At 38.9% G+C, this 22,308-nt stretch overlaps 1 protein-coding gene across 2 annotated transcripts in view; it reads left to right on the top strand.

Annotated features, from left to right (window-relative positions):
• The window catches only part of ARHGAP15 (Rho GTPase activating protein 15), a 610,088-nt gene that overhangs the window by 472,522 nt on the left and 115,258 nt on the right, over positions 1–22,308 (top strand). For both annotated transcript variants that reach the window (XM_019455105.2, XM_053909137.1), the window contains one exon: positions 5,189–5,323. In XM_019455105.2, coding sequence (XP_019310650.1) covers positions 5,189–5,323 — 135 coding nt within the window. The remainder of the gene's footprint in view (positions 1–5,188; positions 5,324–22,308) is intronic.

The following is a 22,308-nucleotide window of genomic DNA, read 5'->3' as shown; positions in this document are numbered from 1 at the left end:
CTAATCTTCCAGTTTGATTTTATGGCCAAACATATTATTATTTTCAGATCGGTAGTCCCTCTGGCATCTTTTTCATTCGTGCTGTGACTTTCATGTACCCAGCAGGCCTTTCAGATAAGGTTTCCAAATGGTCATCTGCTCTGGAAGCAGATACCACATGCTTTATGAGAGTTTCACAATGTAATAGGTTCTTGTCATTATATTAATGAAATCAGAGCTCTTCTCACCATATCCTGGGAAAGTTGGGGTGTCTTTCCTCTTTTTTGTTGCAACAGTAAAGTAAAGTTGGAAAGAAGCTTTAAAAGTGCCATGGAAAAAAATAACAAGATAAAAATGCACTTGTTCTTCAATATACAAAGAAGTACGTCTTTACTTTTATGTCACTAGTCACTTCTGGATCATTCAAGTTATCTGCGGTCACGTTTTAATCAACACTGGGTTAACATGGTAAGCTTAGTTGAAATCAGACCAGGCAATGAAAATTCCGGTTATACCAGTCTATACAGCAATATATAAGAGGGAAGAGGTAATTAAACTATTAAACATGCCTTTTTTCCTGGGAAATCACCAGGACCTGCTATAACTATCAAAGGCCCATCTTTTAATTCTCCATTTTAAGACAGATTATTCCTAATAGTTACTATCTATTTTTTTCTTTCAAATATAAATAGCTTAATATAGATGTATTTACTTAAAATAAATAAAATACACAAAAGACCCTTCAAGAAAGGACATTTCAAGATGGCCTCATTTAGTTACAATGTTAAGATATATTTTTTGTGTTCTAGTAAAAGTCACATAGTATTTGGACTCCAGAGCTTGACCTATCTTCAATTCTATTTAAATGCTTTAAGACAAAAGAATGAATTTAAGAAAGCCTAATTAGAGAAATCAGGAGAAATCAGCACAATTATCAGAGGAAGGATTGTGAGATATCGTGACGAAGCCAGACTTCTTTCCAGTACTGGACTCCAGGAGGTTAAATTTCTGTTGATCTCATGTGACAAACTGCATCATGCTGAGGTACATCGCCTAAAACGACAGGATGGTTATGCTCTTTGCTCAGTATTTCCATTGCCTTAGGCCCTTATATATTTTGCCCTTTTGGCCTTTATTCCACCTTTTGTGTCATAGTAGCATCTTGAATGTCTTTGTTTCCTTGTGCTTTCCAAATGTTTTTCAGATATGTTTTCTCATCTGATAACAACTACTACCCTTCTATCTTCATTTCGCAATCAAGTAAACAGATATACGGCGCATCAGTGGTAAACCCAAGCCTGGCGTTTCGTATAATCTCTTTCCCACTCTGTCATATTTCCTCTTCATCACATCATCACGTGACCGTTTGCTCCATCCCCTGCCCCTTTCCTAATGCAGTTTCTTTTTATTGCCAATTTGCTTTATATCTGTTTATAGAAGAATCTGTTCCTCCTCTAAATGAGTAATTACTAAAGATCAGAATCAGTTTACAGGTAAAAGCATAGCCTCAAGTAAGACATTTAGGGATAAAATGTAAAAGTCGCTATCTTGAAGTAATAGTCAATCCACTACCACTTGCAATTACCATTTATTTGCCTTTTCCCTTTTAACTTCTGCCAGCCAAGATTAAGTCTGAACATAGTGGTTTTGAGGGGTGGGGGAGGGTGCTGGCTCCTTATTCTGGATTCATCATTTGTGAGCAATGGAAAAGTTGCTTAATCTCCCCATGTATCATTTTCCCTGTCTGTAAAATGGAGGAGGTGATAACAATAACATGGACTTCACTGTCTTACTGAGACAGTTACGTTAGATAATGAGTCTAAAGTGCATAGCATAGTCCCTCATAGAGTGGGAGCACTACGTAATTGTTGGTTATTGTTTGTGTTGTAAAACACCCGGGAATGTGGTCATGTGAACTTTGTTCCGGAAGAGGTTTTGATTTCATCCATAATAATTACCAGTTCTTAAGTTCTTATTAAAGAAATCTCGGTATGTATCTAGTTTTCTAGCTCTCTGCTCACCTAAGGGAACCTTCATAAATCTATATTTATTGAGTAATTCTATAGATTCTTACAGCTCCATTATACTGGAGTGTATCTCAACAGAGCATGACTTTGCCATATCTGGAGACAGTTGGCCATATCTGGGGGTGTTTCATCACCACCACTGGGAAGCACTACCAGTCTCCACTGGGTTAGGGCCCGAGATGCTCCTAAACATCCTAGCACGCACAGCAGAGCCCCCACGAAAAATTATCTAGTGCCAAATGTTAATAATGCTTTACTGTTGGTAAGCCTTGCTCTATTGAAGAAAGGGAGAAGCGTAAGCACTTCTAACACTTCTGTGCACTTCTGTGGCACTGCTAACAGATTAGTTAGAAAATGTGTATCAAATAATACAACTGTGTTTATAATGACACCTGTTAACACCAAGATATGGTTATGATTGGTTTATCTTGAGAACTGGTTGGATTCATGAGAAGACATAGAAATATGAACATAACTGCTTGTTTAGATAAATCTCACTGGCCTTGAAAAATATACCTTAAAGTCCTCTGGTTTACAAGTAATCTTAAACTTGGTTGGTTATGAAAATTTGATATAAAAAATAGAGATTATATCTCAAAAGATTTGTCCAGCTCCTTGTCATATTGTTTATTTAAGCTACTTATGGAGGGCTACAAATTGTTTTGTTTTGCTTTGTTTTAATGAAGACTACATACTAAAAATGCTGGTTTAAGTAATACAAGGCGATATCGATATTATACGTTATTTCAAGTGGATATAATCAAATGGTATTTATTGATTGGCAAAGTTTCTTTTTTGTGTATATTGAAATATTCCATTTTTGCAGTGACTTCAATTAACCGATGTTTATTTGGAGGTCATAAATACTAATGGTCAAGTAATTATTTGTTATTGTTGTTTTCTTGCTCAAGATAAAATCATTCTCTTTTTCACCTGCTGAGTACTTTCCTTTGGCAATCTCGAACCTGTGTACCAGGCTGGCATTTTGTCTTGGACTTTTCCGATAAATTTTTGGTAAAGATAGTTGTGTGTGAGAGAGCATTTGTGTGTGTGTGTGTGTGTGTGTGTGTGTGTGTGTGTGTGTGGTGTGTTTGGGTTTCCACTTAAAGTTCAGTGCCAAAGCTACAGTACTTATACATTTTCTAAATGTGTTTTAAGCAATAAGTTGTACAACATTTTTAGAACATGTGTTAAGCTATTTCTCTAAGAATGAAGCTCTTAACAAAACATAAGCACTCTGCATGAGATCTTAGCAGCAAAGTGCTTAAAAGATAAAGTAAGAATTGGTACCATGGGAAGAACACCAGCTGTAGAGCGCACAGGTCCATTATGAGAAGTATGGTAGTGGGTAGGGAGAAAATGATTTAATCAGGAGTAAAACCAATTTTATTATAAGGGCACGCAGGGGGTGTGGCACCATAGTGAGAGGGACATTTCAAAATATCTGACAGATTTCAACAATGTGAAAACCCCGTTCTTTAAAGTGACAGTAAACCCCATCAGGTCTCCCTTTTTGATGCTATTGTTAACAGTTGACTGTTTAAAGCTGGCCTGCTAAGATGCTGTCGGCCTATTTCAATAGTATGTAGCCAAATAAAAGACTAATTGTTGAAATACAATCAATCAAAAATGATTGCAGGGCAGAAAGAAGGTCTCCTCTGCTGATTTTGTTGTGGATCATATTATTGTGTTATGATTGAGGTAAGCATGAAGACTGAAAGAGAAGAAGAAAATAGCCCATCTGAAATAAACAGATCCACCTTCTCTCCTTCTCTTTGCAAACATCCTATTGAACAGGAACGCCACTTACCAGCCCTGGAAATAATAGTCCATTTAGAAAAAGAGATCTGATAAAGATTACAGCTAAGATTTTAAAAGGACGTGAACACTATTGGCAAAACAGCCCATGCGGAGATTCCCTATGGTGACAATTCTCAGCTTTTCTCACATTTTTGGTGCAAATTCTCCTCTGCTTCATAAAACTGACACAGAGGGGGCATGTGAACCTGAGCCCAAGACATTGGTAAAGAAACAAAAATCCAGTTGACCAAATGCCTGTTAAGTTCTGGCCAGGAGACTAGGCTGCTCAGTTAACCTCAGGCTGTTAAAAATGATTAGCTTTAGTTTTTGTTCCACCTAGAATTCAAAAGCGCTTTGATGTCGCATGTTTACAAAGACAAATACTACCGATCAGCAGCAATGCATGCGTGCCTTGCTTCCTTTCAGTTGTATGTAAAGATGTTGCTTTCAGATCCTGCTACCTTCACTTCTTGGGTGAGAGTGATTCCAGACTTTCATTCTGAGGGCGAACAAGAAGAAAATAGTTGTCCAGCGTCTCTTTATTTCTTCTAAAAACTTCATTTTGGCAGTCACATCCTTTAATATTTAAATCTCTCAACTCACTCCAGCTTCCCAAGCAAACATTTCTGTTGTTTGTAGGCGGAGTGGGTAAGCACTTGTGGTTTGTCTTTAGTGCGTTATCATTTTTGACAGCTTTGCATAGCCTCCGTAGGCCAACAGGGGTCTGTCTAATATTGTTGCTGGGCACATTTTCCTCGCTGAGATGAAAACTAAAAAAAAAAAAAAAAAAAAAGATATTTTTGAAGCAGTAAGAAGGAATTAATATCCTTTCTCACTCAGTATTCTATTCCTTGCTGACTTTATATTCAGCAAAAAAGGGAAAAAAGTGTTACCCATTATTCCCTTGTACATAGCAAGGCTAACACATGTAAAGCAATAACTCATTTTCTATTGCCGTGTTTAGCATATGTCTCCTGTTGGCTCAGCAAGGCCTTTAGGCCGGTCCCTTGAGCCGGCCATCATTGGCAACTCTTAGCCCCTCGGCCTCAAAACCAAATAGCTTTGAATCATGTTGAGCTGTGATGCTAATTTTCATACTGATGCATTATGGGAATAAATGTATCTGACATACTGTGTCAATGGCACTGTCTCTTTGTGTCTCTTGTTTTTTTGTTAGCTGCATTCCTACAGATGGTATTCCATTGAAAATGTTCCCTTCCTACGGAAAAAGGGAAAAAAAAAACACGCACAGCACCAAACCTCTAGGTGCAGAAGGCTGTTAACGGTTGCTGATGATAGTAGGCAAACATTAACATAATAATTAGTGTCTTGTAATTGTTTCATTAAAACCAGTTGTTCCATTTCTCCTCGTGTTTTCCCAGAAGAGAAGCTGAATTTGGACGACAGCCAGTGGGAGGACATCCACGTTGTCACCGGAGCACTGAAGATGTTTTTCCGGGAGCTGCCTGAGCCGCTCTTCCCTTACAGCTTCTTTGAGCGGTTTGTGGAAGCGATCAGTAAGTAACCTCACAGACAGGAGCGCTTGGTGGAGTAACCTGGCAGCATGGAATTATTAAGTAAACAAGTAAGAATGACAATAATAGCAATCATGGAGATGGTAATATCCCTGGTGCTCCACATGGTTCATTTTAGTTTTGTGTTTTTGATGCCTGGCCCTGCAATATTCTCTGAGGTGTTTTCGTTTGAGTTCTGGTTTTGCTTTGTTGTTAGTGAATAGGGTAACCTATTTAGAGTGGCCAGTTTTCAACTAAACAACCTCAAATGAAAATAGCTTCTCACGGAATCTGTTTTAGAGGGATCACCTTTGGCATTCCCAGTCCCTACCTTGAGAGTTTCAGAATTGGCAATGAGTTTGCATACAAAAGCGTCTTGAAAAAGAATTTAAGTGACTCTCATTACATTTCGTTGAAGAGGTGTTAGTTAAATCATCAACTGAGGCATCACCTTCTCAAGGCTCCCTCACCCTTCACCCAGCAATACTAGTAAATACTCAGCTACAATTTGCTTATGAACAGTGTAAGAAGATTAAATTAAGTAATGGCAGGTTTCTTCTGTTAAACTGGTGACTTTGTAGGAGGTTGAATTATGTCACATACGAACCAATAGTCATTGTACACGCCTCGAAGCTTCCTTTTCTATTGTTTTTGCATTTGTAACACACACACTTAAGTATAAGAGAGTGAATGAATGAATGAATGAATGAATGAAAATCTTTCCAAATGCAAGGAAACTTTTGCTATTGATGCTTGGAGAAGCAACTACCGGTACATCTAATTTAATATCTTAGGGTACACTTACTATAATTGTGACAGCTTGGAAAAAGTTTCCTGGCTAGCAAGCTGATTCAAGGAGGAAAAAGAAAGAAAGAAGAAAGAAAGGTAAAATTAAAAAGCTTGCAAGCCTGGCAGGAGCTTAATTAAAGTCCAAGAGAAAAATCTCCAAGAAAAAAAAAATGTTCTGCTTAGGAGGTCTGATATTGGATGATTGTGTGTACAGTATTTCCATTAGTGGGAGTGGGGGATTGGGGGCCCCATGTTGGAGAACAGCCCCTCAAAATGCCCTTTTATTCTGTTTCCCTCTCCACAAGTCTTCATACTTGTTTAAAGCTCCAGAACAATGATATCAAGAGGAATGCAACAGAATTTATTTTCCCAAGATCTTTCTCTTGCTGTCTGCTCACAATTTTGTTGTTGTGATTGTTGCTGTTGTTGAATACAGTAGCAGTGCCTTAACTATGGGTTTTGAGGGGAGGCTGCAGCTCTTATCCCTTGTCATGGTTCTTTCTGCTTCTCAAGAAGAACAATATTTTATGGTTCCCAGGTTCAACTTCTTTTTAAAAGGAGGAATAAAGAAAATAACTAAAATAAGCATGCATTTCCATAACAGCTTATTCTGATATACTGGCTTGGAACATGGCGAGCATGAACGATTAGTATTAACACAATATTAGCACAGTGTTCTTATAGGAAATTGGGGAACTTGCATTGGGGTACCTCTTTCTGATTATGTATATTTAAAGAAGTCATACAAATTTCACGTCATGGTCTCCAGACTTTTAGGTGAGGGTTATGTTATTTGTAAGCATACCTGCACCTATGCTGATATGAGGGTTGTGATATAGATACCCATCATTTAAGCTTCCTTTAGTTCACCTGATTCTAAAGATACAAGGCAAGCCATTCTCCTACCTAAGAGATAGGGGAAGCAGGCCCTTAGAACCCATGTGACAGCATGTCTTTTGGATTTACACAAAGAATAAGACCATCTCTGCACTATCCTGGACTCAATGCCCACTCAACAGAATTTCAGAAACACTGGCATAGTCAGAATGGAACAAGGCAGAGTTGAAGTGGTATCATGCTGTTGTGACTGATGGCTATTGCAAGGATTTTTGCCAACACCTATAAAATGGATTATGCCAAGAACCAACGAGATGGTGCTTAAGAAAGTCCTTAAAAAATGTAAGGTCCTATACAAATGCTAACAGTGTTTCTTCAGTCGAACTTTGTCTGAGAATGCAATATGGAAACAAGGAAGTAGTTTTGCTTTCACTTGATCTTACGACGGAGGTAGTTTTTCTATAATTGTTTAAGGCAAGAAGAATCAACCTCAGCGACCTTGTTTTGCCTAACTCAAAATAGTACTTATTATTTCTTACTGCGTAAAATGGAAGGACTAACCAACCGGATAGCACGGTGCAGAAATATGTAACAATGCTGGAAGAAACATGCTTACTAAGCTGTGTGTTTCTGTCAGAATCTTGAAGTCAGTTTTGGTGTTATAAACTCAACTAAACTCCTTGGTAGTTCATATTTAAATATCCTTAAGCAATGGGAGAATGGCCACATACTTTTTGACAGTGGTAAAACTACACCAGAGTAGGTATTTTTACCCCACTGCATGCCAGTTGAGTTTAAAAAAAAATCTTTCAAAACTATAAAGACTCATATCCAGTCCCAGAGAGGTGATGGGTTTTATCATAGGTCTCACTGCCTCCCGTAAAATCTTTACAGTGAGAAGCTCAGGAGACCTGCCTCTGAGTTCTTGGCCTTTTCATGAAAAGAAACCAACCAGGTAAAGGAAATTCATGGGAAAGATGTCCGTAGATGCTGGCTCTGGGGCTCTTGGCCATCAGATCTTTGCCCCTCCCTTTGTGCTCTATAATGTAGGAGGGTTGACCCCAGCCAGCTACATTGCCCAGGTGCTCTTGAGGGCTGGCCTCCTACTGCTGTAGCCAGTGTAAGCCCTGGCATTACATAGCAGAGGGGCAGGGAAGGAAAAGGCCAGCTAGTGTGTCAGTTTATCCTCCACCCCTTCTCCCTTGCCCACCCACCTGCCTCAGATAGTTCTTTACCTGAAGGTCCATCTTTTCCGTGGCTTCAGCTTTGACTGGAGAGGCCCACTCTGGTTCCAGCTTCCATCTTGCGGTGGGAATCCTCCTGTCTTTTTCCGATCCAGCCTGGTAGTAGCTTCCTGCAGCAGCTAGTTTCCTGGTTACTTTTCTTTCCTTATTTGGCTCTCAACTTCCTCATCATATGGGTAACCAGTTCCCTGCATCGAACTAATTCCCTCTGTGTAAATACTTGAAGTGGTTCCTACTCTTTGGTTAGACACTAGCAAAACACCATGCCAGTCAATGTTACGGTTCATGTACCTATAACATTATTTCCCTTTTCTTTTTCACTAACCCCAACGCTAGTTTGTGAAGGCTTAACATTTTTATTTGGGAGAAATTGGGAGATCTGTTTCCCTTTCATGACAGAGTTAAAAAGTGAATAGACCAAAAGAATTCCACTTTCAGCTGGAATGCTTCGCCCTCTGAGGAGGAAATGTTATTTCATGTACGGGCAATTAATGACCACTTGTGCTATTGGAATTACTGTTAATTCTCATTATGTGTTTGAAAGTCACCATTACATATTCTGAGAAAAAAGAACAGAAGGCATTTACTTTTTTAAATAGTTTCTTTTTGGACCAGACACAAACATTAATATGATAAGAACCTGTAATTGCCATAGTGATCCCCTGTCTGATAACACTCATTGAGGTAACAAAAACACCAGAGATTGTTTGATATTTCAGAATCCAAGTACTGCAGTCATTGATCTGAAATTCTATATTTGAGGTCAGTGCAACTGGGTCACCTGCAGGTTATTTCGTGGGGATTTAACCCACTGACTGCAAGGACTTAATTCCCTGGAAGTGACTTGTGCTGAAAGCGGTATTAGTACTGTGAAAGTGAACTCAAGACAAAAACACAGCTATCGAGTTTTATGATCGGTGATGCAATCTTGTAGCTAAAGTCCTACGGGGGTCTGGACATCTCTAGTACATCTAAATCCTAGGAAATGTCCGAAGCTTACCTCTATTTCTATCTTTTTCATTCTGATAACTCCACACAACCAAAGAACAGAAACAAATAGTCGTTTCTGATTTAATGTCTGCATTTTTCCAAAGTCCCTGGGATAGGGAAAGAGAAGAGAAAAACTTGTTGGCATTTTTTACAGTTATCTCATTTAATCCTCAAAATAACAAAGCAGGAGATATTGGAGAAGTAGAAAGATCATGTGGAAAATAATTTCTAGTTCATAAAGTTACTGTGAGAATTAACTAGGATAACATTTTCCTTACTCTGTATTAGGTACTCAGTAAGTGATTTCAAAGAAATAAATTCTTCAGAAGAGTAAAGCAAGTCATAAAATATTTTTCCAGTTCACATGGCTCAAAAGATTAGATTTAGCATTCAACTCCAGACTCTAAAACATAAATACTTTCCACCATCATACATTGCCTTTGGGGGACTATTTAGAAGAAATCTTACTTGAAGGATAACTAACTAGCCTTTGCCAAAAATCCGTCTATTACATCTTCCTATATAAGACCTATATATTCTACGTAAGACCACAACCAATTTTTTCTTTCTTTTTTAAAACCAAAGTTAGAATTAAGTTTAATGATCAGAAATTTTGATAGTGGAGTTTTAGGTTAGAAGTAAGGTAGAACTTTCCAAGGATGAGCAATGTTTCAGTATTTACTACTCAACATTAAAAGCATCCATGCTTTAATGCTATCCTCTCTGAATACATTTTTAACCCTTTATTATTTTTATGACCACTTGCTCACCCATTCCCTTTTGACTTTTATTTAGCTCTACGCAGTGTCTATTTTCCTCTTTCATGTGAGTAACTATTTCAAGCTTGAGTTTTATTAGTATTCCTTTTTGCAGTTTTTCCCTTGTATCAAATTATAACATGCAACAAGCCAAGACCACTTCAGGGTGCTTCGCCAGGGATTTCTCTCTGCTTTCTGAGTTAAGACCACTGTTTTCCAGAGAACATGGGTATTAGTTTCCTACTACCATAACATATTATCTCAAACTCAGTGGCCTAAAGTAACAGTGACTTATTATCTTATAGTTCTGTAGGACAGAAGTCTGACACTGCTCTCACTAGGCCAAAAGCAAAGTGTCAACAGGTCTGCATTCTTTTCTGGAAGCTTTAGCGGAGAATCCATCTACTTGCCTCTTCCAACACCTAAAGGCTGCCCACATGCCTTGGCTAGTGGTGTCGGCCTCCACCTTCACAGGCACCAATCGCATTACATCATATCACTCTGACCTCTTCCGTAGCCACATCCCCCTCTGACTCTCTTCTGCCTCCCTCTTTGACCTTTGAGGACCCTCGTGATTACATTGGGCCCACCTGAATAATCCAGACTAACTCCTCCATCTCACGGCCCCTATCTTAATCACATCTGCAAGATCTCTTTTACTGTGTCTGGTAACATATTCACAGGCTCTGGGAATTGAGGTCTGGACATTTTTATGGAGCCATATCTTCACTTACTATATACTTTCCACCCCTCTTAGCTTACGTGAAGATAGCACCAAGCTTTCCTTCCATGCAGCAAAGGCTCTTAGTCTATCCATTTCCATCTGCCTTCTCTCAAATCCAAATGATCGCCAGAGTTAAGATGACAGTGAAACTATTGATTGATTAGTAGATGAGAGGGAAGTAAAGAGAAATTGCCTCATGAATTTACTTACAAGCTGTATTATTTCCTATTTGTGAGGGATACGCTTAGGGATTTGCCTTCAGCCTGGGTCAAAGATCTTTTATTCAAGGACTATCTGATAATTTCATTTGGGGCACCTTCACCTCAGCTCTTAGGTGCTCTCATTAGAACATGTGAGTTTGCATTTGTTGGTTTGCTGTATTCTGAGTTTCCAAAGTTCCCTTTGTGTACAAAAATAATTACTTTTCCTTCCACCCCTAAGCAAAGCAATGCTCTGTATATTTACATGGAATTCAATCGATACTAATTACGTAATCAAAATGACCTTATGGTTCTAATATCAATGCCTTTGTCATCTTTTCCAGTTTTCCGAAGCAAATATTTTGTGTGTGTATACATGTATACTACTTATTTTTAATATGTAGTATTTATATATTATTATATATAAAATGTTTATTATATATCATGTTTTTTATGTATATGCATATGCATACATAGGTATATATGTGTATCACCCTTAGAGATTAGGCAAGTCAGTGATAAACTGAAACAGTAATGATGTTCCATATAAGTCTTCAGTTTAAAAGCTGTTGTCACACATGCACTTAAAGGCAATATATTTTTTAATGCTCATCTTTTGTAAACACTGATTAAGCAGTAGAACAAATTGTGAGAAATAGTATTCATAAGACTGACTGAACACCATTAAAATGCAAAGTTTTAGTCACCAAAGGTAGAGTATATCCCATGCAAGTCCTAAAATACAACTCATAGTCTTGTGTTTCTGTCAGTCACATTATCCTCATATAAAAATGATTTAAATTAAAGGCATTGCCCTGTGGCAGAAAGTATCTATTGCATGTTCGAATGTTATTTTTCCCCCTGTGGCCATCATGCCATTTTACCTTCAAGTATGCCTTCAATAAGTAATTGGGAGGGTGGGTGGGGGAAGCCAGTCAAGTATATTTGCAAATATTTTCTTTACTCTTGACTTTATCTTGCCCTTTGGTCAAACTATTTCTGATGCATCATCAACTCCGTGATGACACTCTTTGGGAGAAAAGAAACAAAGCTTCCAAGGCACTTGACTACAAACAGTTGCTAAACATTGAATGCATGATAGTGACAAATTGCCTTAAAACTGTAGGAAGTAAAAAGCAGGCTTTAAAGGGTCACCCTAAAGAAACCAGAGCTATAAAATAATGGAGTATAAAAATAACCTCTACAGCACCATTTCAAGGAAATTTGAAATTAAAATAAAGGTAGATTTTACAAGTACTTCCATTCCACTAACATTTCCACTGCAAGCTAACATTCTCACAGACTTGGTGGGGGCTTTTGTTGCGGTTGCTTTTTAATCCTTGTGTGTGTGTGTGTGTGTGTGTGTGTGTGTGTCTATGTGTGTGTTCTAGCAAACTGGAAGTTTTATGGCTGATGCCTAGCCTGTCTCTTAACTCATTCTAATTATATTCATAATTAAATTGTAAAAAAATAGTTGACTAGAGCCAAATGGCTTGCACAGGTGTCTTTTTGTAGGAATGGTTTAGTGCTAGATAATAAACAACTGGACCTCCATCTACTTAATTTGGCTTAATGAAAAGTCTTTATAAGTAAAACTAGAAGGTGATTCAGAACTCAGATTGGGCCCTGACTCTGAAATTAATTGAGTGGTAAGATATCAGCTCCATTAGGAAATGTGGTGCTTGCCTTTTTGCTTTGCCTTAAAACTTTCCTTTTACTTGCACTCCTTTCTTCCATATCCTTAAGAGGTCACTTGCAAAGCAATAAACTTTTCAAACTGAGCAATCAGCCAGTCGGCCTTCATGAGTCAGCTTCCTGAGCATCCCTGCTCCAACTGGATAGACGTGCTTTTAAAAAATATATAGCAAAAGGCAGAATTTCTCCTCGATATCTTAGTGGGAAACCGTTACCTTGGGCCATTCCTCTAATGGTAGACAGAAGTGACTGGTTTTCATTGCCTGTTATCAGGTTCACTGCATCAATAGATGTTAATGAAATTGAGAGTTTGTGGCCTTTTATTCTACACTGAGGCTCCTGCCTCATTTCACATTCTTGGGTTGACACCACATTGTGATCACCACTGAGACGTCTTCTGAAAATTTGCCTGCCCACCCACCGCCAACTCTGATTCCGGCCACATCTCCAGGAGGAGAATGTCTGCTCCTAATTGCCCAGCAAGTTTTCTTTTTTTTCTCTCACCCAATACAGCATCGTTCTAGTAATGGAAGCTAAATAATGTGACTGGCTCACCATTTCATTTTGAAGAAAAGCCAGGTTCTTTGCAAGATCTTCAAATCCCTACATGATCTAGTCGCCCACAAGTTCTTAAGACTTCATTATTCACTCTTCTTGCCTTGCCAGTCTCATTCAAGCCCACTGGTGTCCTGGCTCATCTTTGAACAGCCCCAGTGCTTTGCGGGTCTTTGCCCAATTCCTTTACCGCTGGCACATCTGCAGATTGCCACTCATATTGACTTCTCAGTGAGGTCTACTCTCATCAACTAAGCTCAAATTTTTACCTGCATGACATACCACCACCTTTATTCCAATGCTGACTCCACTATTTACTACCTGTTAAGATTTTGAGCAAGTTCTTGACCTCCACACCTCAATTTCCACATCTATAAAATGGATATAAAAATAGTACCTCTCTTGTGGGGATTGTAAGAATTTAATGGAATGCTAACCATAGCAAAGCACTTACTTACAGATTTCCTGGCGTGTGGTATTCAGTGAATATTAGCTAGTATTATTAAATTAGAGTACAATCAGTCTAGACCGCACTCTCAAATGACCTTTCTGTCCATGCCCACATCTTTCCACGCCTCCAGGAAAGCTGTCTTAAGTGACACATATGACCATCTTGATTGTGCTTTAGTATTTGTTTCCAGACTTCCTGACCGTACCAAACATGTTGAAGATAATATTACAAGATATTCTCTTGCTTCACAATCCAGGGACTTCTACTTTCTTTATCTCATGGCACTTGTCATTTGTTCCACCAACCATTTCTAGGCCCAACCTCACTTGATTCATCCAAAGTCTGTCACTTGGTTATGGGACATACAGCCTAATCATAACCCAGAGACCAGCCTGCTTCTCCAACTTGACAGTGCCTTGTTTCTATTAAATATTAGTGTTAGTAATCTGTGACACTCATAGTGGCACCAGAAGAGACAGCTACAAAGTAAAGTCATCTCCCAGGTGGAAAATTAGCTGTCTGGTAGTGTACCCTATGTTTCAGCCTATGAAAATGATACACCCATTGGTAGGTGAGGAGTTTAGGGTGTGGCAGGGGAATCTATACACCAGCTTGTGCAAATATTTCTAACATTATAGATCTTTTTCACAATCAAAAACATTTAAAAAGTTATCAACTAAATTATATCAAGCAAGAAGTCATCCCTCCCCATACGCATGGGCACACACATGTCGTCCAGACCTGAAATATTTTATTTTTATTTTTCAGCTCTCACGCTTTATGATATTCTAGATTTTAAAATGAAAAACTTTTATAACTATTGTTATTATTATCATTTTGTTGTTACAACTCTCTTTTTTTTTTATTTTATTTTATTTTTTTTTTTTAATTTTTTTTTTTTTTTAACGTTTATTTATTTTTGAGACAGAGAGAGACAGAGAATGAACGGGGGAGGGGCAGAGAGAGAGGGAGACACAGAATCGGAAGCAGGCTCCAGGCTCTGAGCCATCAGCCCAGAGCCTGATGCGGGGCTCGAACCCACAGACAGCGAGATCGTGACCTGAGCTGAAGTCGGACGCTTAACCGACTGAGCCACCCAGGCGCCCCATGTTACAACTCTCTTAAGAGGAGTTCCATATTGACCTCCTGTGAGGTATTTTCAAAACCTGCTATGGAATGAGACCTGATGCCTACCCTGTTTTCTCTTAATGAATCGCACACATGTTAGATGCTCTTATTTTTCAACCCCCTGAACTTTAGTCCTCTACCTCTCTATCCATAAAACAATTGTTTGCAAATAACACTCAGGACGATCGTGGGCTCCCTGAGATGTGGCCTTTTTTCACCTGGTTCGCTCCATATTGTTGTGGAGCGTTCAACTGTAGACATGATGGCTGCTGGAGTACTCTAACTGCCTGGCGAAGTTCTGCTCAGGTTGGAACTGCAGAATCACCACACTGAGAACTGCCGCATGGTTTGGAGAATGGAATTTTCCCCTAGTGAATGACTTCTGTATTTTCTACCTACACTTTGGGAAACAGACACATGGAGAGTGGGTACGCTTTTGTAGAAAACAAATAGCTGTGCTGGGTTTAAAAGCAAAAGTAATATGCTTGGAAGAAAAGGCAAAAATATGTTTTTAAAAGTCTCCATGAACTATAGAGGCATCTGGGTGGCTCAGTCCTTTAAGCGGCCGACTTTGGCTCAGGTCATGATCTCACAGCTCGTGGGTTCGAGCCCTGCACTGAGCTCTGTGATGACTCCTCAGAGCCTGGAGCCTGTTTCAGATTCTGTGTCTCCCTCTCTTTCTGTCCCTCCCCTGCTGGCTTGCTCTCTCTCTCTCTCTCTCTCTCTCTCTCTCAAAAATAAGTAAAAACATTAATTTTTTTTAAATCCATGAACTATAAAAAAAAATTCTATCAGATAATCATGAGAGTTTCTTCCTCTTGTTGACTTTTAGTTTTCCATTTAAATGTGCAGCCCCCCCGTCGCCATTTTATTTCATGCAACATCTTTATTTTTCATAAAATTGGAAATTCTAAAAGGTCAAATGCCTAACACCCTGAGTCCATGATTATTGTTTAACCAGTCAGCTCTTGGCCCCTTTCTCTTTTCTTCTCACTTTGAGTGTTCAGCTGGTGAAAAGTGGACTCTCTGGGATCTCAAATCCATTCCTCTGCCAAGTAAGGGGTGAGCAGACCTAATTATTGCCATCTGTCCTGCTGGTGGAGGGTTGATACTGTCTTACCAACAGACAAAATCAATGGTTCGGGGAACTCTTCCTGCAAGTCCATATCTAAGCACAATGTAAGACAGTTCTTTGACACCATTTTGTGTATTAATCCTCTGAATATCTACTTGGCACCTAAGAAGGAACTATTACCTCATTCAGACTTTTTTTTGGAAATTTCTATTTCTTTGTGCTCCGTTTTAAAAATGTTTTAGGGGAAAAAATGGAATGATCCTGAGCAAATACTGGACACAGAAACACCTCAAAACCCTATCTGTTATGCTTGAATTTGTAATGTTCAGTGCTTCTGAGAGCTGGATTGCTGAACGAATATGGAGCTGTGTTAGCTGAGCAGAAGATTCAAAGTCCTCCACAAAGGGGAAAGACAGAACAGCTAGAGCTTAACTAGAAAACACATCGGTCAATGTCAGAATCCAAATAGCGTCTGAGAAAGATGCTGATAGTCCCTTAGTATTTGAGAAAACTAAAACATAAGCTGCAACCTCTATTCAGTGTTCACCTCCCTTTCTCTGTTCTTTCAATAATTCTCACAAAGTAATGTTTCCAGATCCTTCATCACTAAGATTATTTTCCTCCAAGCATGCCCCTGTAAAGTTTGAAAATTTTCTTAGTCAGCTTAGGCTGCCATAACAAAATACCACAGACCAAGTAGCTTAAACAACAGAAACGTATTTCTCGCAGTAACGGAGGCTGGAAGTCTAAGCTCAGGGAGCCAGCATCCCGTTCTGTGAAAGCCCTCTTTGTGGCTTGCAGAGAGCTGTCTTCTCACTGTGTCCTCACATGGTGGACAGAGAGAGCAAGCTCTGGTCTCTTCTGTCTCTTCCTCTTCTTATAAAGATACTAATTCCATCATAGGGCCCCACCTTCGTGACCTCATCTAAACCTAATTACCTCCCAAAGGCCCTACCTCCAAATACCATCACATTGGGAGTTAGGGCTTCCCTATATGAATTTCGGGGGGACAAACACATTCAGCACATCACATAAATCAGACTTCAGTGGAATATTTTAAGCATACAACTTTATCAGTACAGGACCAACTTTCCTCCCTTATTCTGGCAATACTTTTCTATTACTGCAACACAAAATTTAATTAGCTCTTTATTCATGTTATTTAATTATATTATTGGAATCTGAAATTAAATTTGAAGTCCCAGGTGTCGCTTTTACCCATTTCTCTGTCATATTAAGTGTGGGCATTTTTAAACTTGCATGCAGAAACCTGCATGCAGCCCTGTACCACTGTTCTCTTCTCCTCGTGAATGTGGCAGGAGTGTTTAGCCTTAAGTTTTAGCTTTTGAATCTTCACTTATCTCACCTGAGCCACCTAACAACGGGAACTGGAACCCACCCAAGTGTTTAGCTACAAATGCTTCAGTCTTACCATTATGACATTTGCAGATCTGACCAGTCTGTGCACATCGAAGTTCACGAATACATGTCAGGACTTTGTAGCACAGTCTGGAAGGCCATTTGGAACAATGGGGCAATTAGAGAAAATTCACACCATTTTGGGAAGGACTGCAAACACCGTGAGGATGGGAAAAATTGTAGAGAGGGGCATTCCAAATTTACAAAGTGGAATTCTTTAGACTTTTGGACAATTTTTAGAATTAATTTGAATCACAAAAATGGTAAACTCCTAAAGTCATTTTGATATATAGATAAACCGTCATTGTTTATTGGAAGAAGGATTTTTCTCCCAACCATATGGTTTAAAACAAAAACAACAAAAATTTTTATGGTTTTCTGTATCCATGGCAACATTACAGGTACTCAATTCTTGTGCCTGGGTCACTGGGAAAATTTTAAAAAAAATTTAATGTTTATTTATATTTGAGACATAGAAACAGACAGAGTGTGAACAAAAGAGGGGCAGAGAGAGAGAGGGAGACACAGAAACTGAAGCAAGCTCCAGGCTCTGAGCTGTCAGTGCAGAGCCCAACGCAGGGCTTGAACCCACAAACCGTGAGATCGTGACCTGAGCCGAAGTCAGGCACTTAACCGATTGAGCCACCCAGGAGCCCCAAAAGACTTTAAATATAAAATTAAACACCATTTCAATTCAAACACACCTAACAAATGGAGGGAAAAAAAATGCTTAACGTGTGTGAAGGAACAAGACACTATGTCCTTACTACCTTTTCTAGCAAGTGAATTAAGAAATAACATCATAAAATTTTTCATAACTTTCTTTTTTTTTCATTTTTGATGGTTACCCTGATTTTTTTTAATGTTTTTATTTATTTTTGAGACAGAGAGAGACAGAGCATGAGCAGGAAAGGGGCAGAGAGAGAGAGGGAGACACAGAATCGGAAGCAGGCTCCAGGCTCTGAGACATCAGCACAGAGCCCGATGCGGGGCTCGAACTCACAGACTGTGAGATCATGACCTGAGCTGAAGTCGGACGCTTAACCTACTGAGCCACCCAGGCGCCCCAAAATTTTTCATAACTTTCATCCTAGGTGTTATTTAATTGAAAGGTAGGACCACAAGAAAACATTGCTCTGCCTCTCATGTCATGTGCTGGAAATGTGTTTTCATGGACTCTATAAACTAAATTCATTATTTCAACCCATTGTGTTCATAATGGAAAAAGCCCAACTATAGTTAAAAATTGATACTGTGTCTATTCACACTCAATGATATTCTTCTTCTTAAAAAATGTTTAAGGGGAGCCTAGGTGGCTGAGTGTCCAGCTTCGACTCAGGTCATGATCTCACAGTTCCTGAGTTCGGGTTCTTGAGTTTGAGCCCCACGTTGGGCTCTGTGCTGACAACACGGAGCCTGGAGCCTGCTTTGGATTCTGTGTCTCCCTCTCTCTCTGCCTGTCCCTTTCTCGCGTGTTCTCTCTCTCTCAAAAAATAAGTAAACATTAAAAAACTGTTTAACATCTTTGTTGAAACAGAGAAAACATACAAAAAGGTACACAGATCATGGCAGTATCATTAATTGGGAAATTCTTTTTATAAAAGTGATTTTCCAGGTTTGCATGTTTGTAAGTCTTTTCTCTGATGCTTAATTGTGAATTAGCTCCGTTGAATTTTTAAATATGAAACTGAATAAAGCTGTCTCATATCTAGGTACAGAAGAATACAGTATTGTTTTCCATCCTTTAGTCTGACCTAAGTATCTCTGAGGTAGGAGCTATGTCTTACTCATCTCTGTAGCACCAGCACCACGTGAATATAAAAACATAAGGTGCTTCGTGTGGTTGTTTCGTACAATTCTGCCTTTAACAACCCATAGTAATTAGTAGCAGTTTACTGCTAAAGGGGGCTGGAAGGATTGTTGGTGAGTAGGTGAATAAGACAGGTGGAAACTGCTTAATTTCACCCATTTTGCTGGTGGTAAATTTAAGAATTAACTGCTTACAATTCTTGAAATATTCTTATCTGTCTTTTAAGCTGTTGTGCAGCTCCCTTCAGAAAAATATGCCGACTCTAGTCTGCATATTTTCTATATGTCAAAGTACTATTACTATATAATTTACAGAGAATTCATCTGGTGGTTAAAAAGTTTGTGAGACAAGAAGGGGAAAATTAGATGAGCAATAAAGTATCTTGATGAGGCTAGTGAACTTTTGCAGTCTTCAAAGGGTTACCTGAACTCCTGCTCATACAACTTGCCAGACTTAAATGCAGAGCAATGGTGGAGAGAACAGTGAAACTGTACTATAAAAATAAATTACTGTCATGAATATTAAGCAACAAGAATATAATAAACATGACTGTTTGCATGATTCTGATTTATTGGTACTGATATGCGTATAAATTATGACACTAAGTGTTTATTCTAGTTGTTTTAGAATATGGGCCAAACAAAGCTGGGTGGACACTTCCCGCAGACCTTTCCATCTGCCACCAAATTCCTAATTCTCTGCTCCTGTTGCTGTGTTTCTTATGTCGGTGGCATCAGGACCATGTGTGAGCAGCCATTCCCTTTAGTTTACTTTGCAGACTGAAGTAAATTGCCTTTCCAGGATCTGGTATTACAACTGCCATCATGAAGTTTCCGTTCTCTCGCAGTGGAACAACTCCAGCTGCAAAGCGTCCTGAAGACCGTTCCTACTTGCTCTGTTAAACAGTGCTCACATTTGACACGAGAGGGTTCATTACTATATTTATAAATCTTTTGGCACCAGATTTGGGATTTCCCAATGCTAAGCAGCACTGCATTTTGCATACTTGCTTAGCAGTGGGTGTTCTGGATCACCAGTGCAGAGACAGTGGGGCAGGGGGAGGGAGGGAGAGAGAGAGAGAAAGTGAGAGAGACTGCATATCCCTGTAAAATCTGGAGGTACCTCAACTGCCATCAGATAACTACACAAGAAGCACAATGTTGGTCTTGCTGCTATTCACAAGTAGAAGTTATTAAGATTTGCCATCAGTTTTAACTGACACCATTTGGAACCAGATATTTGTTAAACAGATGGCCAGAATAAGGTATCGCACAAGAAAATAGCATTCTCTTGCCTCAGGTTTTTAGCTTTTATGCTACACCTTATCAAAGTGTACTTCCAAGATTAATTATTTTAGAGTCTTCTTTTCTCTAACATTGGGACAACCTACAAGGAAGATAGACATTTAATAACCTTAACAAAAGACTCAATGTCCACGCAGTGAACTATGCTGTATGGGTATAAGTTGACGATCCCAATAAGGAACTACTAATACAAAAACACCTGGCTATAGATGAAAGGCCTGTTAAAGTTTATGGTGAGGCAAGAATTGTTCGCTACTTAGAATGGGAACCCCCACAACATTCTTGGGGGACATTTTAGCTCATTATATATCAAAAGGCTTAAAAATGTACACACCTTTGTATTGGCTATCACACATCTAGAAATTTACCTTAGGGAATTTCCACAGATATGCACAAGAATGTGTACCAACTTGCTTTCCAAAATCTTATTTATAATAGTTAAAGATGTAAAACTAACATATGTCTAAACTTAGGGAAGGTTAAATTATAGCACATTTATGTAATGAAATATTATACAGTTTTAAATTGTGTTGTAAGAAACATTACTTCTCCAAGTAAAATGCCAATGAATATTAAAATAGAACATAAGTGTGTATATTGTGGACCTATTTTTAAATATGTATGTAAATATTTATAAGGAGACAAAAGACTAAAAGTATTTCAAAATATTAACAGACATTATCTCTGAATGCTTATACAGCCTTTGGGTTTTGTACTCTTTTGCTTTACTTGTCTTTAAGTTTCTGTACCAAGGGTAAGTGCATTTGTAATGATAAAAAAGAAAAACAGAAGAAAACAAAAGTGTAAGAAAAGGGTGAGCTGACAGTATTATAAGAGATCTCAGAATCAGTTACCCTAGGGGATCTCAAATGTGGTTTCAACCCAAATCACCTTCATGGAAATAGATTCCCAGACCCGCTCATAGATTTTTAATTCGGTGTGCTTGGGATGGAGTTCAGAAATCTTTATGAAAACACAATCCTCGGGTGATTCTGATGTGTGGCAGTTTTGAGAACCACCGAATTCAGTCCTTTCTCCTCCACAAAAGCCAAGTAAGGGGAGAGCAAGCACTTCCTTCTCATAGGATGCTGACATTAGAGTATTTTACCCCAAGCCAAGAAGTGCATTCCTTGAGGCGGATATTGAAGAGGTAAGAGGTAAACTGCCTGGAGAGGAGTATGCAACCGTGAGTGAGCTAGTGGCACAGTAAGTGGTGAAGACAGTCAGTGCCCTACGGAAGGGAAAGCTATAAGCGTGGTGGTCAGAATGACTTCTCTAAAGAGTCGTTCAGTGTATGTGGAGTTTGAAGAGCCAGACTGTTATAGAAAATTAGCAACAGCTCTAACACTTAGATCAGGGTGCTGTTTTGAGGCGAGTGAGGAATCTGAGTGGAATACAGAAAGCATTTTGAGATCACAGTAGAAAATATAGGAGGGACATCCAGTTAAGCCAGCATTGTAAATCCCACGAAGGCTGCAGCCTGCCACTGTCCTACTTCATCCTGCATCCTGCTTCACACAGTACCTTTGTCAGAGACACTACTCAGTAAATAGTTGGCCAATAAATTAACTAATTGCAGAGAACTGAATACTACAGAGGTTTTAAATTTTAATCTACAGCAATAAAAACCCCTTTAAGCATTTTTTAGGAAAGCAGTGAAAAAACAGAAAATTATGTTTTAGAGACATTTTTTTTGGTGATTATTGGCAGGACGCATTGAAGAGAAAGGATTGGCGGCAGAAAACCCTGTTGTCGTATCCTGGTATTACACTCAGCTACCAATCAAGTATGACCTTAGGCAAGTGTCCTAACCACTTGGGGAACCAGTTTTATCTCTCTGTAAGGTGATTAAATGATACTGTATCAAAATTCTGAAATTAACATCTATGGGTATGCACAAGGCTTATGACCCACTGCCCAAAGGTTGGTCAAATTTGTGTGTATTTTTATCTGTGTATTTTCTGGAGCAAGATTCTCAGAAGATTTTCAGAAAATCCCCTAAAAAGTCA

This window comes from Panthera pardus, unplaced genomic scaffold (genome assembly GCF_024362965.1).
Source record: "Panthera pardus isolate Hobbes unplaced genomic scaffold, ASM2436296v1 HiC_scaffold_10, whole genome shotgun sequence".
NCBI classification, from domain to species: Eukaryota; Metazoa; Chordata; class Mammalia; order Carnivora; family Felidae; genus Panthera; species Panthera pardus.
The sequence above is the reverse complement of the archived record's forward strand: the minus strand, read 5'-3'. Positions and strand labels throughout refer to the sequence as shown.